The 23,472-nt window shown below is 36.7% G+C and overlaps 1 protein-coding gene across 1 annotated transcript; it reads left to right on the forward strand.

The window, feature by feature from the left end:
• The first annotated feature begins 413 nt into the window (after positions 1-413).
• On the forward strand, positions 414-21,991 carry LOC101155077 (ectonucleotide pyrophosphatase/phosphodiesterase family member 1). Its single transcript, XM_023953024.1, has 23 exons — positions 414-844; positions 4,025-4,097; positions 7,577-7,637; positions 9,386-9,483; positions 9,554-9,633; positions 10,085-10,207; positions 10,843-10,952; positions 11,057-11,122; positions 11,214-11,286; positions 11,931-12,039; positions 14,158-14,289; positions 14,369-14,400; positions 14,540-14,667; positions 15,950-16,019; positions 16,734-16,821; positions 16,941-17,125; positions 17,243-17,279; positions 17,359-17,519; positions 17,845-17,980; positions 20,325-20,399; positions 20,895-21,027; positions 21,109-21,253; positions 21,341-21,991. Exons 1-23 carry the CDS (start codon positions 710-712, stop codon positions 21,506-21,508), a joined length of 2,418 nt encoding a protein of 805 aa, XP_023808792.1. The 5' UTR covers positions 414-709; the 3' UTR covers positions 21,509-21,991.
• The last annotated feature ends 1,481 nt before the right edge of the window (positions 21,992-23,472 follow it).

Raw genomic sequence — 23,472 nt, forward strand, 5'->3', positions numbered from 1 at the left:
AAACAATACAAATAAAAAAATAAAAGAATAAAACCATGAAAATTTTCAAAGATTAAAATCTTTTTATTTAATATACTATTAAACCATAAATAATTTAAAAGTGGAAAATGCTAAATCTATTTTTCATTTAAGACGATCAGCATTACAAAGTTTAAGAAAACGCATTTAAAAAGAGAACAGATTTTTTTCCATGCATATGTTCAGGTATATTTTGGACCATAAGAAGACTCCATTTGGCTTCATAAGTAACTACCTCAAACTCCTGAGGAAGTTAAAAAAATAAAAAGTCAGTGGGTTACGCAACGTTGGAAATTTACAAGAAGTGGTTGATTATTTAGCACAGTGCATCCATCTATGACAGGGCTTTCCAACAGGCTAGCTTTTAAGTCCGGCAGTTGATCAATCATGCTGAATTGGTTTTGTTTTCCAGCTTCATGGAGTTTAAGTAAAGCTTGTCTTTTCCTCGATCAAGTAAACCAGCTGAGCATCTGGATTACATCTACTTTGAGTCTTTTTGTATCCACACAATTGCATTTGTGATATTAAATAAATATTTTAGACACTTTAGGCATTCCATACATTTTTCCTAACTGGAAAGGACCCACACTTGAAGACGTCAAACAGGCGGTGCCAGACTTCAGCTCAGAGTCACCCAGAGGGGACTGACTGCTGCAGTTCATTGTCTGTGCCGGGCTGAGCGCGCAGCACCATGGAGGAAACCAAAGCAGAGGAGAGCTTGCCTGACCAGGAGGCGACTGTGTTTGGAACTTCTGAGCCAGAAGGTCAGAAGAAAACGTCTGAGCGGAGAAAGACAAGGATTAAACACTCTAAAATCATTGTTGGGGTACGTTTGGTTTCTGCTCTGTCCAGCCTGGAGAGAGCCTTTTCTCTAAACTTCAGTCTGCAGGCAGCTGGTCTGGCTGCTCGACTGAAAAGTCTCCACTGTGGGACTTCTAGTGGATATTTGTGCTCTTAAATTGGGGTTTCAAACCTTTCGGAGTGTCTAAAACTTTAACTGATGTAAGCAATACTTTTTAGCATTAATTCAATAAAAATAAAACTTATTTAACTTGGAAAATAATTTTCAAAACTTTTTACAATGTTTATTTTCATTTAATGAAGATAATTCCATCTTTTTCTGTCAGGGACAATTGAAGTAAAGTATAAAGTTGAGAGAATTTCTGTCTCTAAAGTTTAATTTTATAGTTTCTACCTTGCTTTTTTGTTGTCACTTTTAAGTAATATTAATGAAAGATTTCTCTCCAGACAGAATCATCTTTGAGAATGGAAAACCACAACTTTACACTGTTTAGTCCCACTGTGGTCTCTGTCCAGCTGTCACACAGCTGAGACCCTCTGTGCTGCTGGTGTGAACGTGGAAACTAAATGTTTTCGCTCCAGTGCAAAGACGCTGAGGTCAGGAGGACCTGCAGGTGAACATAACTCACAGATGGAGGTGTGAAAGCCGGACTAGACCTCCCATTTGAGGAGACAGCATTTTGCTGGGAACTGATTTATACTGGAGTTTGGGGACACAGGGTCTGGATTAAACACAGTTCGACATTTTTCTTTTCAAGGTTTAAACCAATAATTACTTGCATGGCAGGCTAATCTATCATCCTTTTCCTGAATTGTTGCTTCATTGTTCTGCTTAATCAAAGCATCAATATTTAGTGTTACTCATTTTATGACTCAGATGTTTTATGTATGAATCTGATTGGCTGAGGTGAAGTTGGTTAAAGGTCTTTGAAAGTGTGAACTTGATAGGGATCTATCTACCAAAAATTTGTTAAGAAGTTTCAACAAACTCTGTCCTCTCCGTCCCACATGATTATCTTCAAAGTAGCGTCCACTAACATTTATGAAGGTGGACTGCTGAGCTGATTATGTGGTTCTCCTTTGCTGCTGGCGTAAACCTAAATCTTCTACTTCCGAGAGTATTTTGAATCCGTCTGGAGCTTGAAAGTCCTGACACATATGGAATAAATGTTGTCTTCCTGAAGGCCAGTCCTGAAAGCTCTCTTTTTCTCAACTTTCACCATAGTGCCGATTGTATATTCACAAGTCCTTAGGGCTGTCTTGATGTGGTTCTTCTTTGTAAGTCCCTTCAGAACTTCTTGTTGTTCCAGTCGTGCTCTGATGACTCTCAGCTTGTGGAAATCAAGACGATCAGTTTGGGTGGGCTCCCGGTACACTTCAGTGTTGAGATTTCTGTGCTCTTTGATGTGTACAGAACACTCCAAAAGGGTCAAACCCTTTTTTGTTGAAATTGAAGGAATGTCAAACCCTCCACCCCCGGAGAGCCATGCTCTGCCTGTAGTATTTCCAGAGGAAGAGGAAATAGGTGGTGTCCAAAAGGGCTCAAACATAGTGCCAGAGAAGTTCTCATCTTCTCATGTTTTGGAGCTGGACATGAATAGATGAGGAGGGATGTTACATCACATTCTTAACCATGGATGAATGGTGTTGAACAAAAATACAAATGACTATACCTTTTACAATAAATTCCCCAAAAGAACAAGGAACACAAACACGTGAACTGTCATTGACTAATGTATGCAGCTGTGTACGCGGTTGAATTTGCCTTTATTTTCATTCAGGTCCCCTTTTATTTTAACAAGTCTGGATTTTCTCCATAACATCTGCCTGAATCTCTGAGGTCTTTTCTTCTGCATGTCGCATGCCGTCATAAAATAAATACTGTGAAATAGACTGACATTTATCCTCAGGTAACTATTGTACCATGACTGAGCCTGTGGCAACATGAAACATTGCAAAACATTCACAGCAACATGTTTTAGAGGAGGGAAGAAAATTCATTCATTAACTTCTGGTTTGCTGATAATCAACACAGACATGTTCATGCTTGTGACAAGTTTTAAACAGACTTTAAATATTTCTGCTGTTGAACACATGAAGTTGTGATGAACTCAAGTGGATCTGAGAGTCAGACTCAGGCTTTTCCACCAGACACACTGTTTACTTTTGCAGCCCTCAGAGAAAAAAACAGTTTCCCTAGAAGTTCATCCATCTTTGTTCACCTAAAGCTAAAAAAAAAAAAGCCATTTAGGCAGCACAAAATAACACCAAGCCAAAAAAAAAAAGGAATTACATTCCAAATACTGGATTTAATGCACATCTGATTAGATTAAGTCTGTACCAAAACAAGTTACTCAGAATCTTGACAATCAGTTGTACACCTGACTAAAAAAAGACAATCGGTTCTGACTTTTTGTTTAAAAAAATAAGGCAAAAACAGGAAATCCAAAGTTACTACAAAGTAGGAAAACCATCCATTTGTGGGTTTATCCAGTGATGCAATGCATGACATCACCAGTAGGCTCCTCCAACTTTCTTGGCAATCCCTGTCTCTGGTTTTTACTTTGCGTGACTCAACTGTAGATCAGTGTGAAAAGGTTTTGTAAACCCTGTTGCACACTATTTAAATCTGTAATAACATCAACTAACTTTTGCTGAAGAATTACACCCTACATGAAAGTGATGTGTAACGTGGTGATTACAATACATCATAGACACAAGTAAGAGTAACTTGATGAAAATAGTTGATTTTACTGCATCTCCATTTCGGACAAGACAATCTAAACTTAAAATAAACTTTCAAACAAATCATGAAAGCTAAAATGAATTTGTAATTTTTAAGATTATATAGCTGTAATAAAGCTTTGATCAACTTGACTGTACAGAAGAAGAAAAAAACTCTGCAGCAGAAAATATAGGACAGGCTATAACTAAGTGGTTAACCTACGTGCTTTAAACATCTGTGTAGCAATTAAAGATGATATATGCTACAGTTATTGATATGTTTCTGTGTGGTCGAGCACACAGCTTGAAAAGGCATCTTTAGATCTGCTCTCACCATGGCGGTAATTTATGTCCTCTCTGATGGATCCACTACATGTTTTCTTGTAACTTTAGCAATATAAATATATATTTTAGGGTCTTAATTTGTTGATATATGATCAATTTATTCTAGTTAAGGAAGCATTTCTTCTCTGGGTTGTAGGTTCTGCTACTGATTTTGCTGATCGCCATCCTGGCTGCACTGATTTCCATGAAAACAAAGACTCACAGAGGAGGTAAGAATTTTTGGTAGCGTTTTCTTTTACAGTACAGTACTGACAGTGAACTTAAGTGGTATTTACATGGTACTTAATTGTGTAACTACCGACTACTTTCAGAGTATTTACATGGTACTTTTTATGGAATTTACTGGGTACTTACAGGGTGTTTACATGGTACTTTTTATGGGACTTACATGGTACTTTTTGTGCATACCCAGTACTTGCATGGTACTTACTGTGTATTTATGTGGTACTATTCGGTTCATTCTTTTTTTTCCTTTTTTTTAAACTGTTGTTCTAAACATGAACTTGTTTTAATTTAATGTCAGGAAAAGATGTAAAACAACAAGGCTAAATATTTACTTTTGATACTAAATGCCCCCTGAGTGAGTGTCTAAGCAAATTAGATTTTCTTTTATGGCAATTTTGATTTTTTTTTCCTTCATTTTCTTTTTTGTGTTTTTGGTTTTTTTTAATGTAACTAAAATATACTTGGTATTTCATCAAAAAAGTTAGGGACCAACTGGGAACTTACATGGTACTTTTTGTGTCTACTCAGTACTTACTGTGTATTAATGTAGTACCATTAGGTTCATACTTATGTGGTACATATTGGGTATTTATACTATACTTACTGGGTATTTACATATTGTGCAAAGGGTGTCTTTTGTGGTACTTACCACATGTAAGAACAAGGTAAGTACAAATAAAGTACCTTGACCTTTAGGTCTGCAGTAGTTATTTGTTTCATGGTATTTACCATGAATTTACCACAGAAACTACCCCTTAAGTACAATGAAACTGGACTGTAAAAGTAAGTCAGCCCTATTTCCATTCAATTACTTGGTACTTTCAGTAGTAAATGCTGGATATGTTCACATATGACCTTCCCGTACAGTGTACAGACAATTTAAACTTTTTGGTAAAGGTAAAGTAACTGCATTGTAAAAACCTATTCTGGCCTGATTACTTCTTGTAACATGTGGCAAATATAAAGAGAAACAAGACAGCAGTGAAAACAACAATCTTTAATATGATACACTTCTGTAGCATACAAAGTGTCATCACAATGAAATTTGTTTTAAGTTCTCAACAAAACAGTAAAAAGGAGCATTCCAAAGAACAGATTTTTTTTCATATAATTATCTTTTCTTTCAGAGTTTTGTGTTGTTCCAGGAATGATTCACACTTCTCTGTATAGCTCATGAGTTTATCACCCACCGTGAAACCAGGAAATGGCCCGAGATCCTCACCTTTTCCAGCCAAAGTAATTTCTGCAATAGTTGCAGTCAAATCTATTGTAGTTTTGCCTATATTACACTGACGACATGTGGGGTCGTGCTTTTTGTCCGTCGAAATTCCTTCAGCAGAGTTTGGTAGTGGAGCAGGACTTCTTCAGGGGTTTGTAACTACAAGAAAAAGTACAATACAAGCTCAAATGAACATAAAAAGCATGACAACTTTGATATAGTACAAAGTACATTTTAGTTATTTAATCATTTCTATAATAAGTTTGATAAATCTCTGTGAATTATTTATTGCTTTGACTGCAATGTTTGAAATTAATCAATTATCCTCATTTATAAACGTGACAGATTATTCACAACTTAACTTTTTTGATGAAGTACAAAGTATATTTTAGTTACATTAAAAAAAAAACACACAAAAAAGAAAATGAAGGAAAAAAAAATCAAAATTGCCATAAAAGAAAATCTAATTTGCTTAGACACTCACTCGGGGGGCATTTAGTATCAAAAGTAAATATTTAGCCTTGTTGTTTTACATCTTTTCCTGACATTAAATTAAAACAAGTTCATGTTAGAACAACAGTTTAAAAAAAAGGAAAAAAAAGAATGAACCGAATAGTACCACATAAATACACAGTAAGTACCATGCAAGTACTGGGTATGCACAAAAAGTACCATGTAAGTACCATGTAAGTCCCATAAAAAGTACCATGTAAACAACCTGTAAGTACCCAGTAAATTCCATAAAAAGTACCATGTAAATACCCTGAAAGTACCCAGTAGTTACACAATTAAGTACCATGTAAATACCACTTAAGTACACTGTAAGTACTGTACTGTAAAAGAAAGCGTTACCGATTTTTTTTTAACACTCAGTTAGCTAACAGGGCAATGCCAATTCTAATAGTGTGTTGTAACTTTGTGTCCTTCTTGCAGCCTAAAAATAGACACGTGACTGTACTGTTTTCTATTCACTGAGGTTTATTTGTGGGAAATGCAGCAGATGTAATAAAGTTTAATTAACAGCTAAGTGTGTCAATTTAAAAAGTTCAAATCTGGGATAAAAAAGTAACTATTGATGCGCGTGTCCAGAGTAACCTCAAAAAGCATTAAAAGTATTTTGAGAGTTGAGTTACAAAGGAGCCTGTGAAAAATGAAAACAAAGTTCCACCTCTGTCTTATTGTGGTTTATTAACAGACACACGTTTATGTCTGTGTTGCAAAGCACGTTAAAAAACACACTTTTCCTATGGAAAAGTGTGTTTTTTTTCTGTTATGTTCCTCTGCAGGCATGCAGGAGAATCAGTGCGAGCTTTGTTTCTAAAGCCGTTCCTTTACACCCCTTTTCCTTTCCTGGGGCAGTAGTGGTGAGTGTAGGCATATGTGTCCATGGGCGGGGTGTTCCCTCCGCTGTGGCAGAGGACATTTTTCCTCCTCCAGCATGAAACCCACATGGAAAAAAAATACATTTTGACTTATTTATGAGTTATTCTGGTCACTTCAGGGCTGTTGGAACATCTTTCAAGAGTTGTTTTTAGAATCAGATGAAAAGCCGTACAGCTCTATGACTAAAACTAAGGCTTTGTTGGGAATCAAAGATCAAAAATACTTCTTGGAAAGTGTCCTTGCTTTTGGGCCCAAACCAAACTGGAGTCGGTCTGTAGGGGATTTCTCATCAACATGCTAAGATTCCCTGTTATTTGACCTCGCAGCAGCAGACTGGACAGATGCACGGGGGAGTCAGTTGTTTGAGAATGGAGGCAGTGGGCTTGGGTGGTGTCTCCTTGCCTGTCTTTTCCGACTTCATGGCAACACTAGTTCTAGAAGTAGCAGTTGAATCAACTATGGCTGTTGTAAATTCTTATAAATGAAGTCATTTGGGTGACGTGGTCACAGTATTTTCCCAGAGCCGTTTGCTTTTAGCATAAAAATGATGAGCAGATGTGTTCAGCTTGCAGAAACGGACGTACAGTTGAAACACCCCCTCCCAACAACCCCCATTTTTATGTTCTCCACATGTTCACAAGGCTGTGCTTTTTGGACCACATTATAAATAATCAGGGTGAAGACCTCACTGGTTCGCATCACAGGAAACAGATTTCCACATCCTTATGGTTGACACTCGTATTTGCCAATTTGTTAGAGCAGTTCTGATGCAAATATCTATTGTAAAGAGTCTGCTTTGTCGCTATTAACCTTAATAGTTTCAAATAAAAGGTAGCTGATCATTTTGCTCTTCGTCATCAGGAGGGGACCTGTGGTTGGAGCAGGAATCTCATGAAGTTCAGCAGCCAACGTGTCCACCTGGGTAATAAAGCATTGTTTTGTAATGTGGAAATCAGTATTGTTTTATAACACGAATATCAGACGGTCTGCTTTGGATTAGAACTGCAAAAGGAAATGTTAAATTCACCCTCTCTTATTCTGAAAACACAGTCCCTTGTTGGCAGCTCTGAGGGGAATTCAAGCTGTGGGCTTGGAAATAAAAAAATAAGCTAGTCTGACACATCATTTCATTATGTGGAGTATATAATCCAACACTCCTTTTTCCCCCCAAAGGATCGTTTCAATGAGAAAAAAAAGTAGTCGTGTCTATGGAAACCAGACTAATCAGTGTTTTTACTTGTTTGGAAAGAAGAGACATTGCTTAATTTAAGTAGAACCACAGAATGATTAGGTAAGGCGGGCCCAGAAAAAATTGAAGACTCAGCTATTTTTTATTGGGTATACAACCAAACCTCACCTATTTTATATGTGGCTTATTCTTTTTATTTTTGTGATAAAATGCAGATCCAAACAACAGCAAATTTTACATTGTCTCTGACAATTTTGAATTCAACTCTTAAACTTCCTACTCACAGATCATTTTCATGAAAAAAAAGTGAACAAAGAAAAAAGATTTGCCCCAAAAATTTCCTTTTACTTTGAAACACTATGCAACAAAAATGCAGCAAAAGAACCATGTAAATGATGATGAGATTTATGATGTTTGACTTTGAAACTGCAACCCCATTTTAGCGAATTAAACAAAACAAGACGAATCTTCAGATGTCTGCTATCCTATCTCATAATTGACTCTTCTCAGACAAACAGCTCAAGTAAGGGCTGAACTTAAAAATCCTGCAAACAAACTGAAACCAAAAACCACTTTCGTAAACATTTACAGCTCAAAAAGATGAAACCTATAGTCCTGGAAGCATAGTTTTGGGTTTTTAGGCAGGAAGTGCTCACAAAAAAAAATGCAAGTTGTTATTTTAAAACGTCAGTGCCTTTTTAAAGAATGCATGACATTTACATTTTCTCAAAGGTGAAAGCCTTTGTGATTCTTTAGTGAAGAGGTTTGAGGTCAAATTACATATAGAAAATTTTATCATTGTGTTTGTATTTTTTCATTGAGTCATTCTTTTCAAAAAAGTTTTGTATTTTTTAACTAACCCAAGAAGTAAAATGACAAACATGAGTAAACAGTTTCTGCAATCCCTGACCATATCAGATGGTGACATTGACGCTTTTTTTTGCCCTTTAAAATATTTATTGGTTATGCTTTTTGTCAGGAACTCATGAGACCCAAAATGTCCATGTATGTCTAACAAACTTAACACCTTCACTTCACCTTTCAGCTGCTCTCTGTAGGGGTTATAGTAGCAAAAAAGCATTGTGGGGGGTTTTCGGTTTTATATTGGTTTTTAGTGCTAATCTGCTATAATAAATTGCCCTACATTACTAAATTTGAAATGAAGTTGCTCATCTGTTTGTTTTATTTAGCAATACAATAACTTCATTTCTTAGTTTGGTCTTTGAGATTTTTCCTCACTTAAATGTGAACTTTTTAGCCACTGCATTGTTCTAGAAGTTAAATATATTAGATTCTCAAACTTCATTGCAAAAAAAACAACAAAAAAAAGGTTTCTTTGCAGTTAGGAGAGTCTGAATAAATATTTATGGGTATAAGTAGACATAGGATACATGGACAGGCTCCGGGCTTCCTGCTGAGTGATTTTTCATTTCCACAGCCCTAAAAGTAAAAAGAACTCCTCGAATCTTTTCGTTTTATAGTTTTTCCCGACCTCCCCTGATCCTGGTGTCACTGGACGGTTTCCGAGCGCAGTACCTGACAGATCACCAGAGCCATTTACGAGTTATCGGTGCTTTACGTGAGTTCCCAGCAGACAAGGTTTGGCCCCTCAGCTCATCCTGAAGTGAAAGAGTGATGATGTTTTGCAGGAAACAGAGGAACAACAGCTCCATATATCAGACCTGTCTACCCCACAAAAACCTTCCCAAACCACTACACCATCGTGACAGTGAGTGCATAATTCACAGCTATGAGCTCCTCTTACTTCATAGAACAATGTTTAACTTGGACCTTGAAGCACACAGCTAATATTGGCACCCCGAACAGAGACCTTGTTATAAAAAGCTGTTTATATTGGGGCTTTCAAGACACACTTTTTGACATTAAAGATATTTTTCTTTACTTCTATACAGAGGGACACACGCAGTGTCTTCCCACCATATCAAGTTACTGCAGTGCTGAGGGCTAATGGCTCACATGTGCCTGGAAAAACACACTAAATTGAAGGCATTATAACGTAGATTCCACCTCTGCTGGTTAAGCAGACTCTGCAATTAAAATAAACTGCTGTTTACCAGTTGTTTAGATTAAAAAGATAGGAGGGGGCTGGAAAAACCTCTGAGATTCTTGCAGCTGCACCTCCAAATCATCTGGGTTTATTTTTCCTGTGACTCCTGCAGGGTCTTTATCCCGAGTCTCACGGGATTGTGGATAACAAGATGTACGATGTGACTCGAAATGCTTTCTTCAGCTTGAAAAATGAAGACGAAAAGTGTAACCCGAAATGGTACCAAGGAGAACCGGTAAGCTTTAAAACTTGAGGTGCAGAGTCCAATCAGAGCCTTTGGAAAGTTGAAGAGAAAACATCTTTGTTTTTGAGCAATCTTGGAATTGTAGGTCCTTCCTTGCAAGAGTTTACCAGGCATCATTTAGCGGAAAGCCAAACATGATGCCGAAGGCACTTGTCTCGTGTAAGAAACATGCAGCTTTGTTCTCCAGCCGTGCTGTAATTTGCTCTCCAAATAATGAGCTTTCTGATATAATTATGGATTCAGCTTGTGCTAAATGACAGCTTGTGGGGACTGCAGCTCGTGCTTGCTTAGACGCTCTGTGGTTTCTATCTAAATGGGAGGCCTCTTAAATTTCATTCCTCAGCTGCATGACAAACTGCTTCTTCTCTGCACTCTTAGAGGCAGAAGCCAAACAACTTTCCAGACAGGGCGGACAATTTATTGTGCAGAAAGGAACTTTTCTGTGAAAACTTTCAAAAGTGCATTGACCAAACCCTGCTGCTTAAAATGAAGCCTCAAATTGATCTAATACTTACCGATTTAGACCAGAAACAGCATGTCAGATTTCCATCATGTAAAACTTTTGTTTTTCAACTCGTTGTGGGCTTATGCCTTTTCTTTTCTTTGCCTTCTTCTTTTGTGCTCAGATTTGGATCACCGCCATACGTCAAAAACTGAAGGCAGCCACTTACTTCTGGCCGGGCTCTGATGTGGCCATCAACGGCACATTTCCAAACATCTTTAAGGAATATGATAGGTAAAAGGACTCTGGTATATTATTATTTATGAGAAAATTATTTTGTTGTATAAGACGTGGGTTTTTTTAGCATTCAGGTTACTGAAAGCTTTGTCTATACACAGTGGCATCACCTTTAAGACCAGAGTTTCGACTTTATTGAACTGGCTAAGTTTACCAGAGGAGAAAAGGTAATGTCCTTCTTTAGAATAATTTATAAATCAATACATAAATAATTTAAATGCTATTCTGACCATTTTTGATTTTCTTTTTTTACTTTAGACCAGACTTTTATACTTTGTACCTGGATGAACCTGATAGTTCTGGGCATCGTTATGGTCCAAGAAGTCTAGAGGTCAGTGGTGCTCTAGATAAGTTTTTTTTTTTTTTTTTACAAACCAGTCAAGATCTAAATATTTTTTACTGAAAGAAAAAGAAAATCCCTGCAAGAAATCTGTCAATCTATCCTTCTAATTCATTGTTGTTTATCAGAACTTTAAAAACTATTTTGGAAGGGTTTATAATTTGGGGTTATTACGTTAAAGTATATGTTTAAAACAAAACAAAAAAAGGAATACATAGATTAAGAGAGAAATTTGCTAGGATTCCTTTTTTATTTTTAACTTTCTTCAAACCTTTTATAAAGTTTAGAAGATTACAGTGACAGTAAAATAACAGCATAACAAATTAAATGATCCAAAACAAATTGCAATGCAATGAAAGTATCCAATATACATATTAGTACTTTTTTTTTTCTTTAAAATGCATTTTTTTTATTAACTAAAATGCATGAAATTGCCAAATAAAAGAAATTAGAAATTGATCTTTCGGCGTACAACTTGAATGGTAAAAAACAAAAAAGGTTTAATTAACAAATCAACTGATTAATTCTCCTAAACTTGAATTTCCCTGAATTTAAATAGCATATCTCATCTGAAAAGTGTCCTTTATGTTTTGTTGCATGTTTTACTAAACCGTTATACTGTGTTTCCTCCTAAGGTGATTGATGCCCTAAAAAATGTTGATGACATGGTGGGCGAGCTGATGGACGGTCTGACGGAGAGGAATCTGCATCATTGTGTTAATATAATCATCATATCTGACCATGGTGAGCAAACTCATGTTATCACATTTATGTGAAGATGATAGAGCTATTTCCAGCAGTAAGCTATTGAGACAGAAAGTTCTTAAATTTTGTGGTGATGGAACCAAATAATTTCAAATTACATGAGTAGGGAGGTATTGCGGTTTCAGCTTCATGCACTTGCAGGAATATAAAAGCTTGTTATCTGTGCCTTGACACAGAAAATAAAATCCTTAAGTAGCACACAAGATGGTTGTCTGGATATTATATGCATTTCTATCAATGATCTGGAGGCAGTAGCAGAAGCAGCTCAAAGCAATGCCAAAATAATTCTAGGAAAAGATGCACTTTTCTGATCTGTTTTTTGTCTTCAGATTAAAGAAAAAAATCAGAAATGTATAGTTCATCACTTTCAAAATTCGTTTTAACAAATTGGTGAGTTTAAGTGTAATTACGATTAGAAAATGTTGATTGCTACAAATGTGGTGAATCAACCCTCAAATAGAGCAGGTCAGTGGAGATGAATGAAGGTTACTGTTTTTAACTTCTAAAAGTACAATAAAAAAGATAAAAACACACACGAATTAAAGAGGACAAACACAAATCCATACACGCCCTAGGGGGCTTGGGGACCAGAAAGCCACCTTTGTAACAGAGAAAACACACATGTAGATGCAGCAGCTGCCGCAGGAGTGATATATGTTCAGCAGGATAATGAACAACAAGATGCAGCTGGGGTGACTTAAAGACAGGTGTGGACAATTAACAGGAGATGATTTGGGCACAGACACACACACAGCAAAAGTTGACAGGGCAAAAATGTAACAGTTACAAAAATGCATATATATAAACATATATATACATATGTATATGTATACACATTTATATATGTGTATATATGCATAACATATACATATATATAGATACGTATATACATAATATATACAAACATACATACACACACATACTTACATATATACATGCGTATATACATAATATATACATACATACATATATGCATACATAATATATGCACATATATATATGTATGTATATATACATTTGTGTATGCATGTATATATATATATATATATATATATATAACATTTGTGTATGCATGTATATATATATATATATATATGTATATATATATATGTATATATATATATATGTATATATATATATATATATATACATATATATATGTATATATATATACATATATATATACATATATATATGTATATATATATATACATATATATATATATACATATATATATATATATACATATATATATGTATATATATATACATATATATATACATATATATATGTATATATATATATACATATATATATATATACATATATATATATATATACATATATATATATATATATATATATATACATATATATATATATATATATATATATATATATACATATATATATATATATATATATAAATTCCATATTTACATACACATACATACATAACAAAAAATATATGTATGTATATAAATATATTCTCACATGTAGTTGATTTCTTACATGTGAGAATGTATTTATATATAAAAAAATGAATTATGGTATGTATATATTTATATAAATAAATATATATGTTATTTAAATGTAATACATTTGAAGTTATACTGTGGATCTTACTCACAAAAATGGCTTTACTTTTGGTTTTATTACGCAGCACTCTTTTATTTGTCAAGATGAGTTTCTGCTAAATGGAAGAACCATCAGCAGAGTTATGAAAAAGTGCAGCAGATCTACCAATATACCTGTAACTGTTCTCCACAAACAAGGTCCTTCATGAAAAATGTAAAAACATTCTAAATAAAGCCCTCTGGACTCAATTCCTGTTTGAGGAATAGGGCTGTTGATGTTGAAAGTCAATACATTATAGGTCAAATTGCAGAGTAAAAAAATGCTAAGGAAGAACCCTAAAGTACACCTTTTTGTATTATGGTTACTATCATATAAATAAAAGTACCAAAATTTAATTTACATATATGTTTGCTTGTAATCTGCTCCATATCTCTTTTAAAAGTACATGCGCCTTACACAACCATGTAGTTTTCCTCCTGTTAGGACAGTTGATAACATTTTTGTTTTCTTTTTAATAGGTATGGAGGAGGCTTCATGTGAAAAAGCAGCATTTGTGTCAAATTACCTTCCCCACACGTCTGACTTTGAAGTAATCCAAGGCCCAGCTGCTCGCATCAGACCAAAGCGTCTCCCAGAAGATTACTTTTCCTGTGAGTTCCTGTCTTCACTTCCATCTCTGATGCAGAGTTGTTTTAAACCCTGCTGTCTGTCCTTTGTTTCCTTCCTCAGTCGACTACGAAGGGCTAGTGAGGAACCTCTCGGTATGCCAAATATTCCAAGTCCAACTCTTTGTATTGATAAGAAGAATGAGAAATTATCTGCTTGCGTGACTTCATGGTAAACACAGCCATTCTCCCTCTGCTGTGGCGCTGATTCTTCTCATCTGTGTATGTTCTGAAGTGCAGCGCCCATGATCTGACAATGACGCCATACCTCAAAGAACACCTCCCCAAAAGGATGCACTTCGCCAACAACATCCGCATCGAGAGGGGCCACCTCTACATGAAGCCGGGCTGGCAGGCGGCGCTGTAAGCGATATAGCTTTCATTGAGCAAGCTGGAGCAGACGATAAAATAAATGGAGTCAAAAATCCCTTAAAAGGACGTTTCCTTTGAGTCTAAGGAGTTAAAGCTAACCAAAATAATCACAAATCAATCGGAGGGTTAGGACTTTGTCACAACTTCCTGCACAGGTAACTTGTACAGGGCTCCCAAGTGGTCCAAAGGAAATATCAATGTCGTAGACGACTTGGTGTACCCATATATTAAAAATGTTTGTGCTAATTTTTGCTTCGGGCATGCTGCAGGCGGCAGGTCATAGTGAACAGCTAACACGCAAGGGTGAGTCAGGATGAGGTAGGCGAGACGCAGGTTAGCTGTAGAGATTTTTAAGTACAGTTGCATGGCGATTAGGGCTTTGTGAAAAGAAGCAACTGGACTTTTTCCAACAGTGACCTAATATTTACATACCAAATAAGAAAATATGACAAGTATGCTGTGTAATATCGGTACATTAATACTTACCAAATACCCAGTAGAACTGACTAAACCAATACAGTAAGTGCTTCAATCTGCTTTGTAGATGGTTATTTTCTAATAATGCTGTGATTGTGATCAAAAATTACTCAGAAGCCTTGAAAACAAAAATATTTAAGATTGGTTTATTGAATAAACGATGCTTCCATAGTTTAAGGCTGTATCTTTTCTTTGTGGATTTTCTGGTTGTTGGTTGATGTCACATGTTTTGTGGCGATTTTCTAAAAGAAACTTTTTGAACATTGCTAGTTCTGGTCCTTCCTGGTCTTTGGTTTCCTTTATGAGCCAGCCTGAATTATCATGCTGTAATCGTCACCCTAAAGCCCAAAACTACCACACAAAAGCCCAAACCTAGATTTGGGATTTATTCAGTTACTTGTTACAAAATCTCTTTACAACAACAAACAAAAAACTCTGTTTTACATAACCCTTTGCAAAATTCTAAAAATTGTTCATTTTTACGTCATATATTTTAAATGCCGTTATCTCGGTCCCAAAATTTCAATTTTTTTTAAAATAAATATTGTTTGCAAACTTAAAATAGTCAAAATTACACAGTAGCAATCCTGATTGGCTTGAAATTCAATCATTTTAATTGGTTAAAAATTACCTTTTATGCTATTTTAAAAAAATCTGCAAAAAAAACGAACACAGTTATTTACTATGGGACATTTCTCTTTCGAGATGTTTGATCAAAACACAAGCAATGATAACAGGAAAAACATGTTTCTTCCTCTTTTATTCTGAAATATGATCTTGCTGTTTTTCTTGTCAGAAATCAAAATGAGGTCAAACGCTGCAGCGGGGGGTTCCACGGATCAGATAACATCTTTACCAACATGCAGGTCAGAGACAGGAAGAGCACAAGTATTCACTGGGGATGACAAACTAAAAGCTAATGAAATAGAAAGAAGTACCAATTTTCAAAAATTATTTAAAACCTTATTAAAATAAGTTTTGAAATAGTTTTAGCACCTGTGCTGTTAATTAGACATTATAAGAATTTGTTGATAGCTCAGCTGTTTTAGGGGAAGCCTTTAGCTTCCCTGCACTCTGAGCTTTGCTCCTTAGACCTTAATGGATGTGTCCCCTGACACAGTTTACTCTGGAATTTCTTTTGGTATATTTAGCTTACGAGGCTGCTGACTTGTTTAAAAAGGGGTCCCTCAAAGGGGCGCTTGAAATAGAGAGTTTGCTGAACAGTGCCTAATCGTCCATTCCAGGACACGCAGTCAACACAGATTTTTTTCTCATGATGCCTTCTTTGCATCATTTTATGACCTTTTTGTTATTCTCAACCAAAAAAAGAAACTTGTGGGTTAAATAAAAGTAACTTTAAGTTTAAATTTTAATATTTTCTAGATTGATTGTAAGTTTGTCACTTTAATTTTTTTTCATATTCTGTTGACCTAGTATCATTTAATTTGAAGATTTGCATCTGGACTTGGGTGTAAATCTTTCTATTTGCAGAATCAATTCAAAAAACAAAAACAGTTACCAAGACAACAAATAAAACATTTTTGATGATTCTTTGTCTTTTTTTTCTGTTTTGTTTCCAGGGAATTTTTATTGGTTACGGGCCTGGATTTCTACAAAACACAATTGTGCCCCCCTTTGAAAATATTGAAGTTTATAATCTCATGTGTGGTAAGTGGTTCAACGCCTGTTTTACTTTTGCCATTTTTTTAAATCTCACATATAAAACAAATCTTGTGTGGACTTCTTTATAACAAGAGGGGAAAATTTTGAATTTTTCCCGTCCTCAGATCTTCTTAATATCCGCCCGGCTCCAAACAACGGGACCCACGGCAGTCTGAACCACCTCCTGAAGAATCCTGTCCACCATCCAGTGCACCCTGCACAGCTGTCCCATGAGACCCCCTGTGAGGCTGCCGAACCAGCCCCCACATACAGCCTGCACTGCAACTGTTCATCCCAAATCAACTCATCGGTACAACTTCGCTGATGTCAATTTTATCCAGAATGATGTCTTAAAATGTAAAAGATCATCCTAACACCAGCTGGTAAAGATGAACATGTCATTTTTTTGATTTTTCTTTCCCTTCAGGAGACTGAAATGAACAGAATTCTACTAGCTAGTTCCAGTTAGTTCAGTTTAATTCCTTAATGATTTCTTTTTAAAGCTTTCACCTTTTGTTCAATAACATGAATTTCTTTCTTCAGCCAAAAAGGAGTCACAACGTCGTGTCCACCATCCTTACGGCACGCCAGGAGTCGTCCAGTCAGGTGCAAACTTCTGCCTACTTTACCACCTGGACTACATCAATGGCTACAGTAAAGACCGCCTCATGCCTCTGTGGGTGTCTTACAGCATTCAGCCTCTGGTGAGCTTTATTTCCAAACTTTTTCTCATTCAGCTGATGTTGTGTGATGTTGTGTTTTTTTTCTGTGGCTTTAGATTTGGCATTTCGGATTTCAAGCAGCTGCTGCTCATCTCCTCGGCTTTTCTTTTTCTTGCTGTGTGGCTAAGCTTTCACGTAAATCATGAGCTCATGCAAAGTGACTTTTTACACTATTTTATCATTCCCTGGGAAGTCAAACAGCTACAAATTAAACTAATACACCCTTTTAGATGAACTCATGTGTACATAAATGTGTACACACAATCAAAGAGGTGCGGCTTAAACTCTGACTAATATTCTCTTTCAGTTGAGACCGCCAAAGCCGAGGTCGGAGACAGACGTGTGTGTTCGTGCTGATGTACGCGTCCCACTGGCCTCTAGCCAGCAGTGTCTTCAATACAAGGACGACCGCAGCCTGACCTATGGCCTGCTGCACCCCCACTGTAAGTGTGTGACTTTATTTAAGAGCTTGTCGTCCCAACCCTCCTGTTGACCTGTCACTGCTGTGCTACAGTCTCTTTTTACACCTATGTTATTTTTTAAGTAGTTTTTAACGGATTAGGTATCATGTGATTCAGAGGCTTAAAATGTGCAATGAGTTTTTCAAAGAACCCCACAGCAGATGGCAATAATAAGAAACACACCAGCAATTCTGTATTTAACTTTAAGGTAAAGACCCACACCACTGAAAATGGTCTTTTTGGTCTTTTTAACAAGTTCTTGTGGCATTTTTTCTCACGATTTAGGACAAATATAGGGAAAATGAAGCCTAAAACTGCACTTATGAGCATTTTTTTTATTTAAATCATTGTGAATCAGGAGCAGACAAAAAATGTCATTTGAAGAAGCTGGTAGCAGTAACGTAGGACCTAGAATCAGCAGACTGCAAGTTCTTTGATATTCATAGAGAACCTCACACCTTTAAAATGTTTGTAGTTCCTGCCCAGTGCTTCTTTCTTTCTTCGTTATGCACTTTCACACACTTTGTGAAACCTTTGGACTTCATTTAATTCAGCAGAACTATTTCAGGATTTTCAGACCTTTGTTTTGTTTGTTTGCTCTGCGGTCTCAAAAGCAAACTAAAGGATGACTGTAGCAGTTACAACAGCTGCTTTTTGTGAGGTGGCAATGCCTGACAGAAGCGTGACTGAACTGCACCAACAAAAGTGTGAACAAGAAAACCAGTCACATGAGATCCCTAAAAAAGCGCCTTCACTTCCTCACCACTAACCAGCAAGACATTTTTCAAATGTTTCTGATCCATGCTTCTTTGAGCTTACAAGTGTTCACAGCGCTCAAAACAATTACTTCCTTTGGTTCAAATCCTCTTTTTTGTCTACAAAAAAGTCTATCTGCATTGACACTAAAGGAAACCGCACCAGGGTTCACTTGCAAGTGAACCAAATTGAACCTTAAGCCTCAGTTCCACTGAGCGGTACAGCCCGGTACGGTACGGTATGGTACAGTCCAGTTAATTCTAGCGAGCGTTTCCACTCAGTTAAGCCTTGCTTCCGCTAAGAAGTTTGTTTTCACGGCGCATGCGTGGTGTAGAACGTTAGCCATTATTGCGTCATTGTAATGCAACAACAATGGTGGTCAACCAACAGCTCGTCTTTTTATTGCTTTAGATGGTACATAAAGCATTACAGGAATTTGATGTCGTTTGAAAGAAGATTGCGGATGAACACCGCTGTAAAGAGGAAAAAACCTTTGGACTGGATCCTAAGTCGGAAAAGAGTCACAAGTGTTTGTGCTTTTTACTGTCGTCATCACTTTCTGCCAATCAGCAGGTGGCTACTACAGCTCCGCCCCAACCAATCCGTTCCACTATTTAATGGACCTACAACCAATAGGGACCCCCAAGAGGCACGGTTCGATACTGTTCAATAGGTCCATTTTAAAATGGCAGACTGGACCGGGCCGTTCAGTGAATACGAGGTTTTAGGTTCCAGATAGACCATGCTTCACGTGATTGGTTCAGATGAACTGTTATATGCTAAAGCAAGCAGACTGTCTGAAAAAAACAGCCCAGTGTGAGGGTTAGGGTTAATTCAAACCTCAATAAGGGTTTTATGTTTTCACACCAGGGTTCATATGGCAGTTTGACACTCTTTCCTGACCTATAATCTTAAAAACTCATTATGATCTATTTTAAATCTATTTTCAAAGTGTGTTATTTTAATGTGATTATTCAATTTTTAAGGCAAAATCAAAAAACCTGTCATTTTCTAGGACATAGTTTCTGCAGAGCAGCAGGAGTTCATCAGAAATTCATCTCTGGGTTGTGGGCAGGTCAGGTGGCATGGAGTAATCCCGCCCCCATTTTCTGTTATTTATCTGTTAACATGGTCTCCTGTTAGCAGCTCCTGAGACCCCGAACCTAACATGACCAGTGCAACAAAAATGGTAAGGAAAATCTGAGCTATCCAGTCGTGAAGCTTTGAGCCAGATGCCACCTCAGACGAGTAAAATGAAGACGTGCACGGATCCATTCAACTGCGAATGGATGCATCAGAATGGAGCGGAGCAGGAAGCTTGTGACCTGCCCAGCATATTTTCTACCTAACAAATACAATTTTTTTAAACTGCAGTTTTTTATCTGGGACTGATTCATAGTGATTTGAATAAAGAAATTTGTCCTCTGTCATCAGAAAAATGCCAGAAAAACACCATTTCCATCAGAGTGGGTCTGAAAAAAGTTTTCATGATATGGTTCAGGTGGTTGGTTCACCCTCTTTCCTGATATCTAATCTTAACAAATTTTTTAATCACATTTTATCTGTTCAGATCTAAGCTTCAGCGGTCCAGAAACAGACTCTCTAATTGGCACCAACATGGTGCCAATGTTCCCTGCATTTAAAAGTAAGTCATTTTTCCCCATTATTAATTTATGTAATTTTTCATTAAAACTTGTAAAAAAGTACATTAAAACAACATTTGACTCCAAAGTAAGAGTTTGAGGATGACAAAATCAAAAACATTATAGATACATAATGTACATGCTTTAAATGCATTACGTCCAGCTCCCTTTTTTTGTTTACAATTCTGCCTTTTTTGCCTCACAGTAAGATTAAGTTATAAAGCTGAAAATGGGTTTATAAAACATTTTTTTAAAAATGTTGCTTTATTTGTTTGTTTTTTCCATTAACTGTCCTAGAATGATAAAATAAATTCTTAAAATTGTACTTTTTATTGGATCAGAAGTGTTGTCTCGCAAGGGGCTGACTGATGCTGCCCCCTGGTGGCAGGTCTATCTCACTACATGTGTAAAGAGGCCATGTTTTCCTGCAGACAAATACTCCAAAGTGCTAATAGCAAATTACCTGCTTCCTAAACTATCTTTTTACATTTTTCCAGAGGTTTGGAACTATATTCATCAATCCCTGTTACCAAAATACTCACAACAGCTTAACGGAATCAACATCCTCAGCGGGCCAATATTTGATACGGATTATGACGGGAATGTTGATCCTGTCAGGGAAGTTTCGGGGTAAGGGACTTGCAGATAGGCTTTATTTTTACTAATATGTCACAATTAATGTTTTCATGCTTTTTTCTTTGATTTCTGCAGGAATGAAGCATCCATCCCAACGCACTTCTTCTTAATTCTGAACAGTTGCCAAAATTTGACTTTACTCCCCACTAACTGTGTTGGTCCACTGAAGGTCCAGTCTTTTATTCTTCCTCACAGACCAGACTACTCTGAGGTCTGCAAAGTAAGTAACCTCCCTGCACCCCTGTAGAAGCTTTGACAGCAGCATAGACGACACACATTCTTTTCCTTACTCTTCCTTTTTGTGCAGGAGTCAGATTTGGAGTTTGTTGAGAGCTGGATGTCTTTCCACACCGCTCGGGTCAGAGACATCGAGCTCCTGACTGGACTCAGCTTCTACCACAGCATGATATCAGTGGAAGAAACACTGCAACTCAAGACTTTTCTAGACACACAGCGTGCAATAGAAAACTCTTGAAAGTGAAGCTTTCTTTAAAAAAACATTTCCATCCTTTTGTTTCCTATTCACGGTTGTTTTTTTAAGGACTGGACATAAACTGTTCACATTTTTATGAAGTACAAAGAATGCACTCATAACTTAAAAAGTGTAAATCTTATGGATTACTCTGTTGATGGAAGGATTTGAATAAAAATACAGAAATCCTCAACATGTGGAAATATCTAATGAATACTTGTCACTGCTAAGTAGGTTTTATCTTGTGCCAATTGATATTTCTATGTTTTTGAATCAATGTTGTCTTTGTATTTTGGTACATTTATCAGATGAATATTCAGTTTTCGGTTTGTGTTTGAATAGATTAGGAAGTCCGTTCACTCATTGTGTTATGTGTGAGAAACAAAAGTTAAAATTGAAGGGCTTTTATCACTACAGACAAAGGTGTTAAGGGTAAAACATAATGAGAGACATAAATAAAGATCCCACAGGTTTATATGGAGCCAATCTGTAGCCATATTTTGTTTTTTTACTTGATATCTTTGCCAAACTCTTCATCACTAAATTATGTCCTTTCCAAAAATGAACTTAGGCCAGATAAACCAGCACCTTCCTCACCAACAGTGTGTTTGAGATTCCAGTTCAACCTTCCTCGTTTGTTCAGTGTGAACTCCATTAACTAAATCCGTGTTTAGGAACGTCCATCACTTCCCAGTGTGTCGGTAGCTTCACAGTAACTGTTCTCTATCTTTGGGTCACATTTGGGGTTTTAAAAAGATGTTACTCGCATGTACCGCGCTACCAAAACACAAAAACAGATGCAAATTCATGTTGGCGACACGTAATATGTGCGGCTAAGATGCATTTTGCTGCATTGCTGCACAAAAGTGCGTCCCAGCCCAAATTTTGCTGTTGGTTGCACGTATTAACTTAACCTTAACCCTAAAAACCCTTCTTTCGGGTCAGTGCAACCAAGAAACTAGTTCAGCACTGGCTGCATCTATCTAGAAAACTGCTTGCAAATGGTCACTTTCTTAAAAAAAAACAGATTCTGATAAAATGTTGAGGTCAAATACAAAATACGATGGTATTTTGTAAGGAGCAATGACAGTTATCACTAATATTACAGCATTTCCAACTGCAGCTTCACTTACCAGAACATCCATCCATCCATTTTCCAAACATGCTTAATCTCTTTCAGGGTCACTGTGCTGCTGGAGCCTATCACAGCTACTGATGTATGGTACACCTTGGGCAGGTGGCTGGTCAGTCAGAGCATTTTCATGCAATTAAGTTCAACCTTGCAGAGACACAGTGATACAGAAGTGAAGCGTTAGAGCAAAAGGCAGTGGAATAGCTTGGAAACAGAAACCTAAATTATGAAATAAACTTTGACAACATCTACTGAAGAACCTTAACTTGAGGAAAAAATCGTGAATGGGAAAATATTGTAAAGACAAGAGAAAAGGGCAGTGGGGCTGATTATCTAAGTCACATCAGCTGAGTAGATTGGTGATTTCTCCTCATGGACAAAATCAAATAAACGCAAAAATCAAGACGGTAAACAGAATTAGCACCAATCCTCACACTTTGACTACTAGGCTTCTTTAAGGATAAAGTGGAGCCAACACAATTCACTAAGTAACCACCGAGGGGTGTCTTACAAAAGTACAATTGTTTCCAATTACTGTGATGTAACATGTCACACTCAACAACAGAAACTGATTTCAAAAGCTTAAAATATTTTTTGGGTTTTTGCTGAAGAGCAGCAAGACAGCCTCACAGCTCTTCGGGGTTTGAACATTCTGTACTCCTAAATGTGACTGATGCAAGCTTTCTCCTGTGGCTGAGCTGTTGCTGCCGACTTCCTCTGTTAGGTTCTAGTCAATCAAGGTGGGAACTTTGAAGGATGTTCAGGCAGCAAAACTGTCAAAACCATGCAGGTTTCAGCACGTGCAGCACTGGTCTGACTTCAATCTGCTTTAATA

The sequence above is a fragment of the Oryzias latipes genome, chromosome 24, assembly GCF_002234675.1.
Source record: "Oryzias latipes chromosome 24, ASM223467v1".
In the NCBI taxonomy this organism is placed as follows: domain Eukaryota; kingdom Metazoa; phylum Chordata; class Actinopteri; order Beloniformes; family Adrianichthyidae; genus Oryzias; species Oryzias latipes.

What these genes read in the sequence shown, in the direction of transcription:
- LOC101155077 (XM_023953024.1), top strand. Translation starts at nt 710, where the DNA reads ATGGAGGAAACCAAAGCAGAGGAGAGCTTGCCTGACCAGGAGGCGACT. An exon ending in ACTCTAAAATCATTGTTGGG is followed by an intron (nt 845 to 4,024) that starts GTACGTTTGGTT and finishes TCTGGGTTGTAG; the next exon opens with GTTCTGCTACTGATTTTGCT. An exon ending in ATCTTTAAGGAATATGATAG is followed by an intron (nt 10,953 to 11,056) that starts GTAAAAGGACTC and finishes GTCTATACACAG; the next exon opens with TGGCATCACCTTTAAGACCA.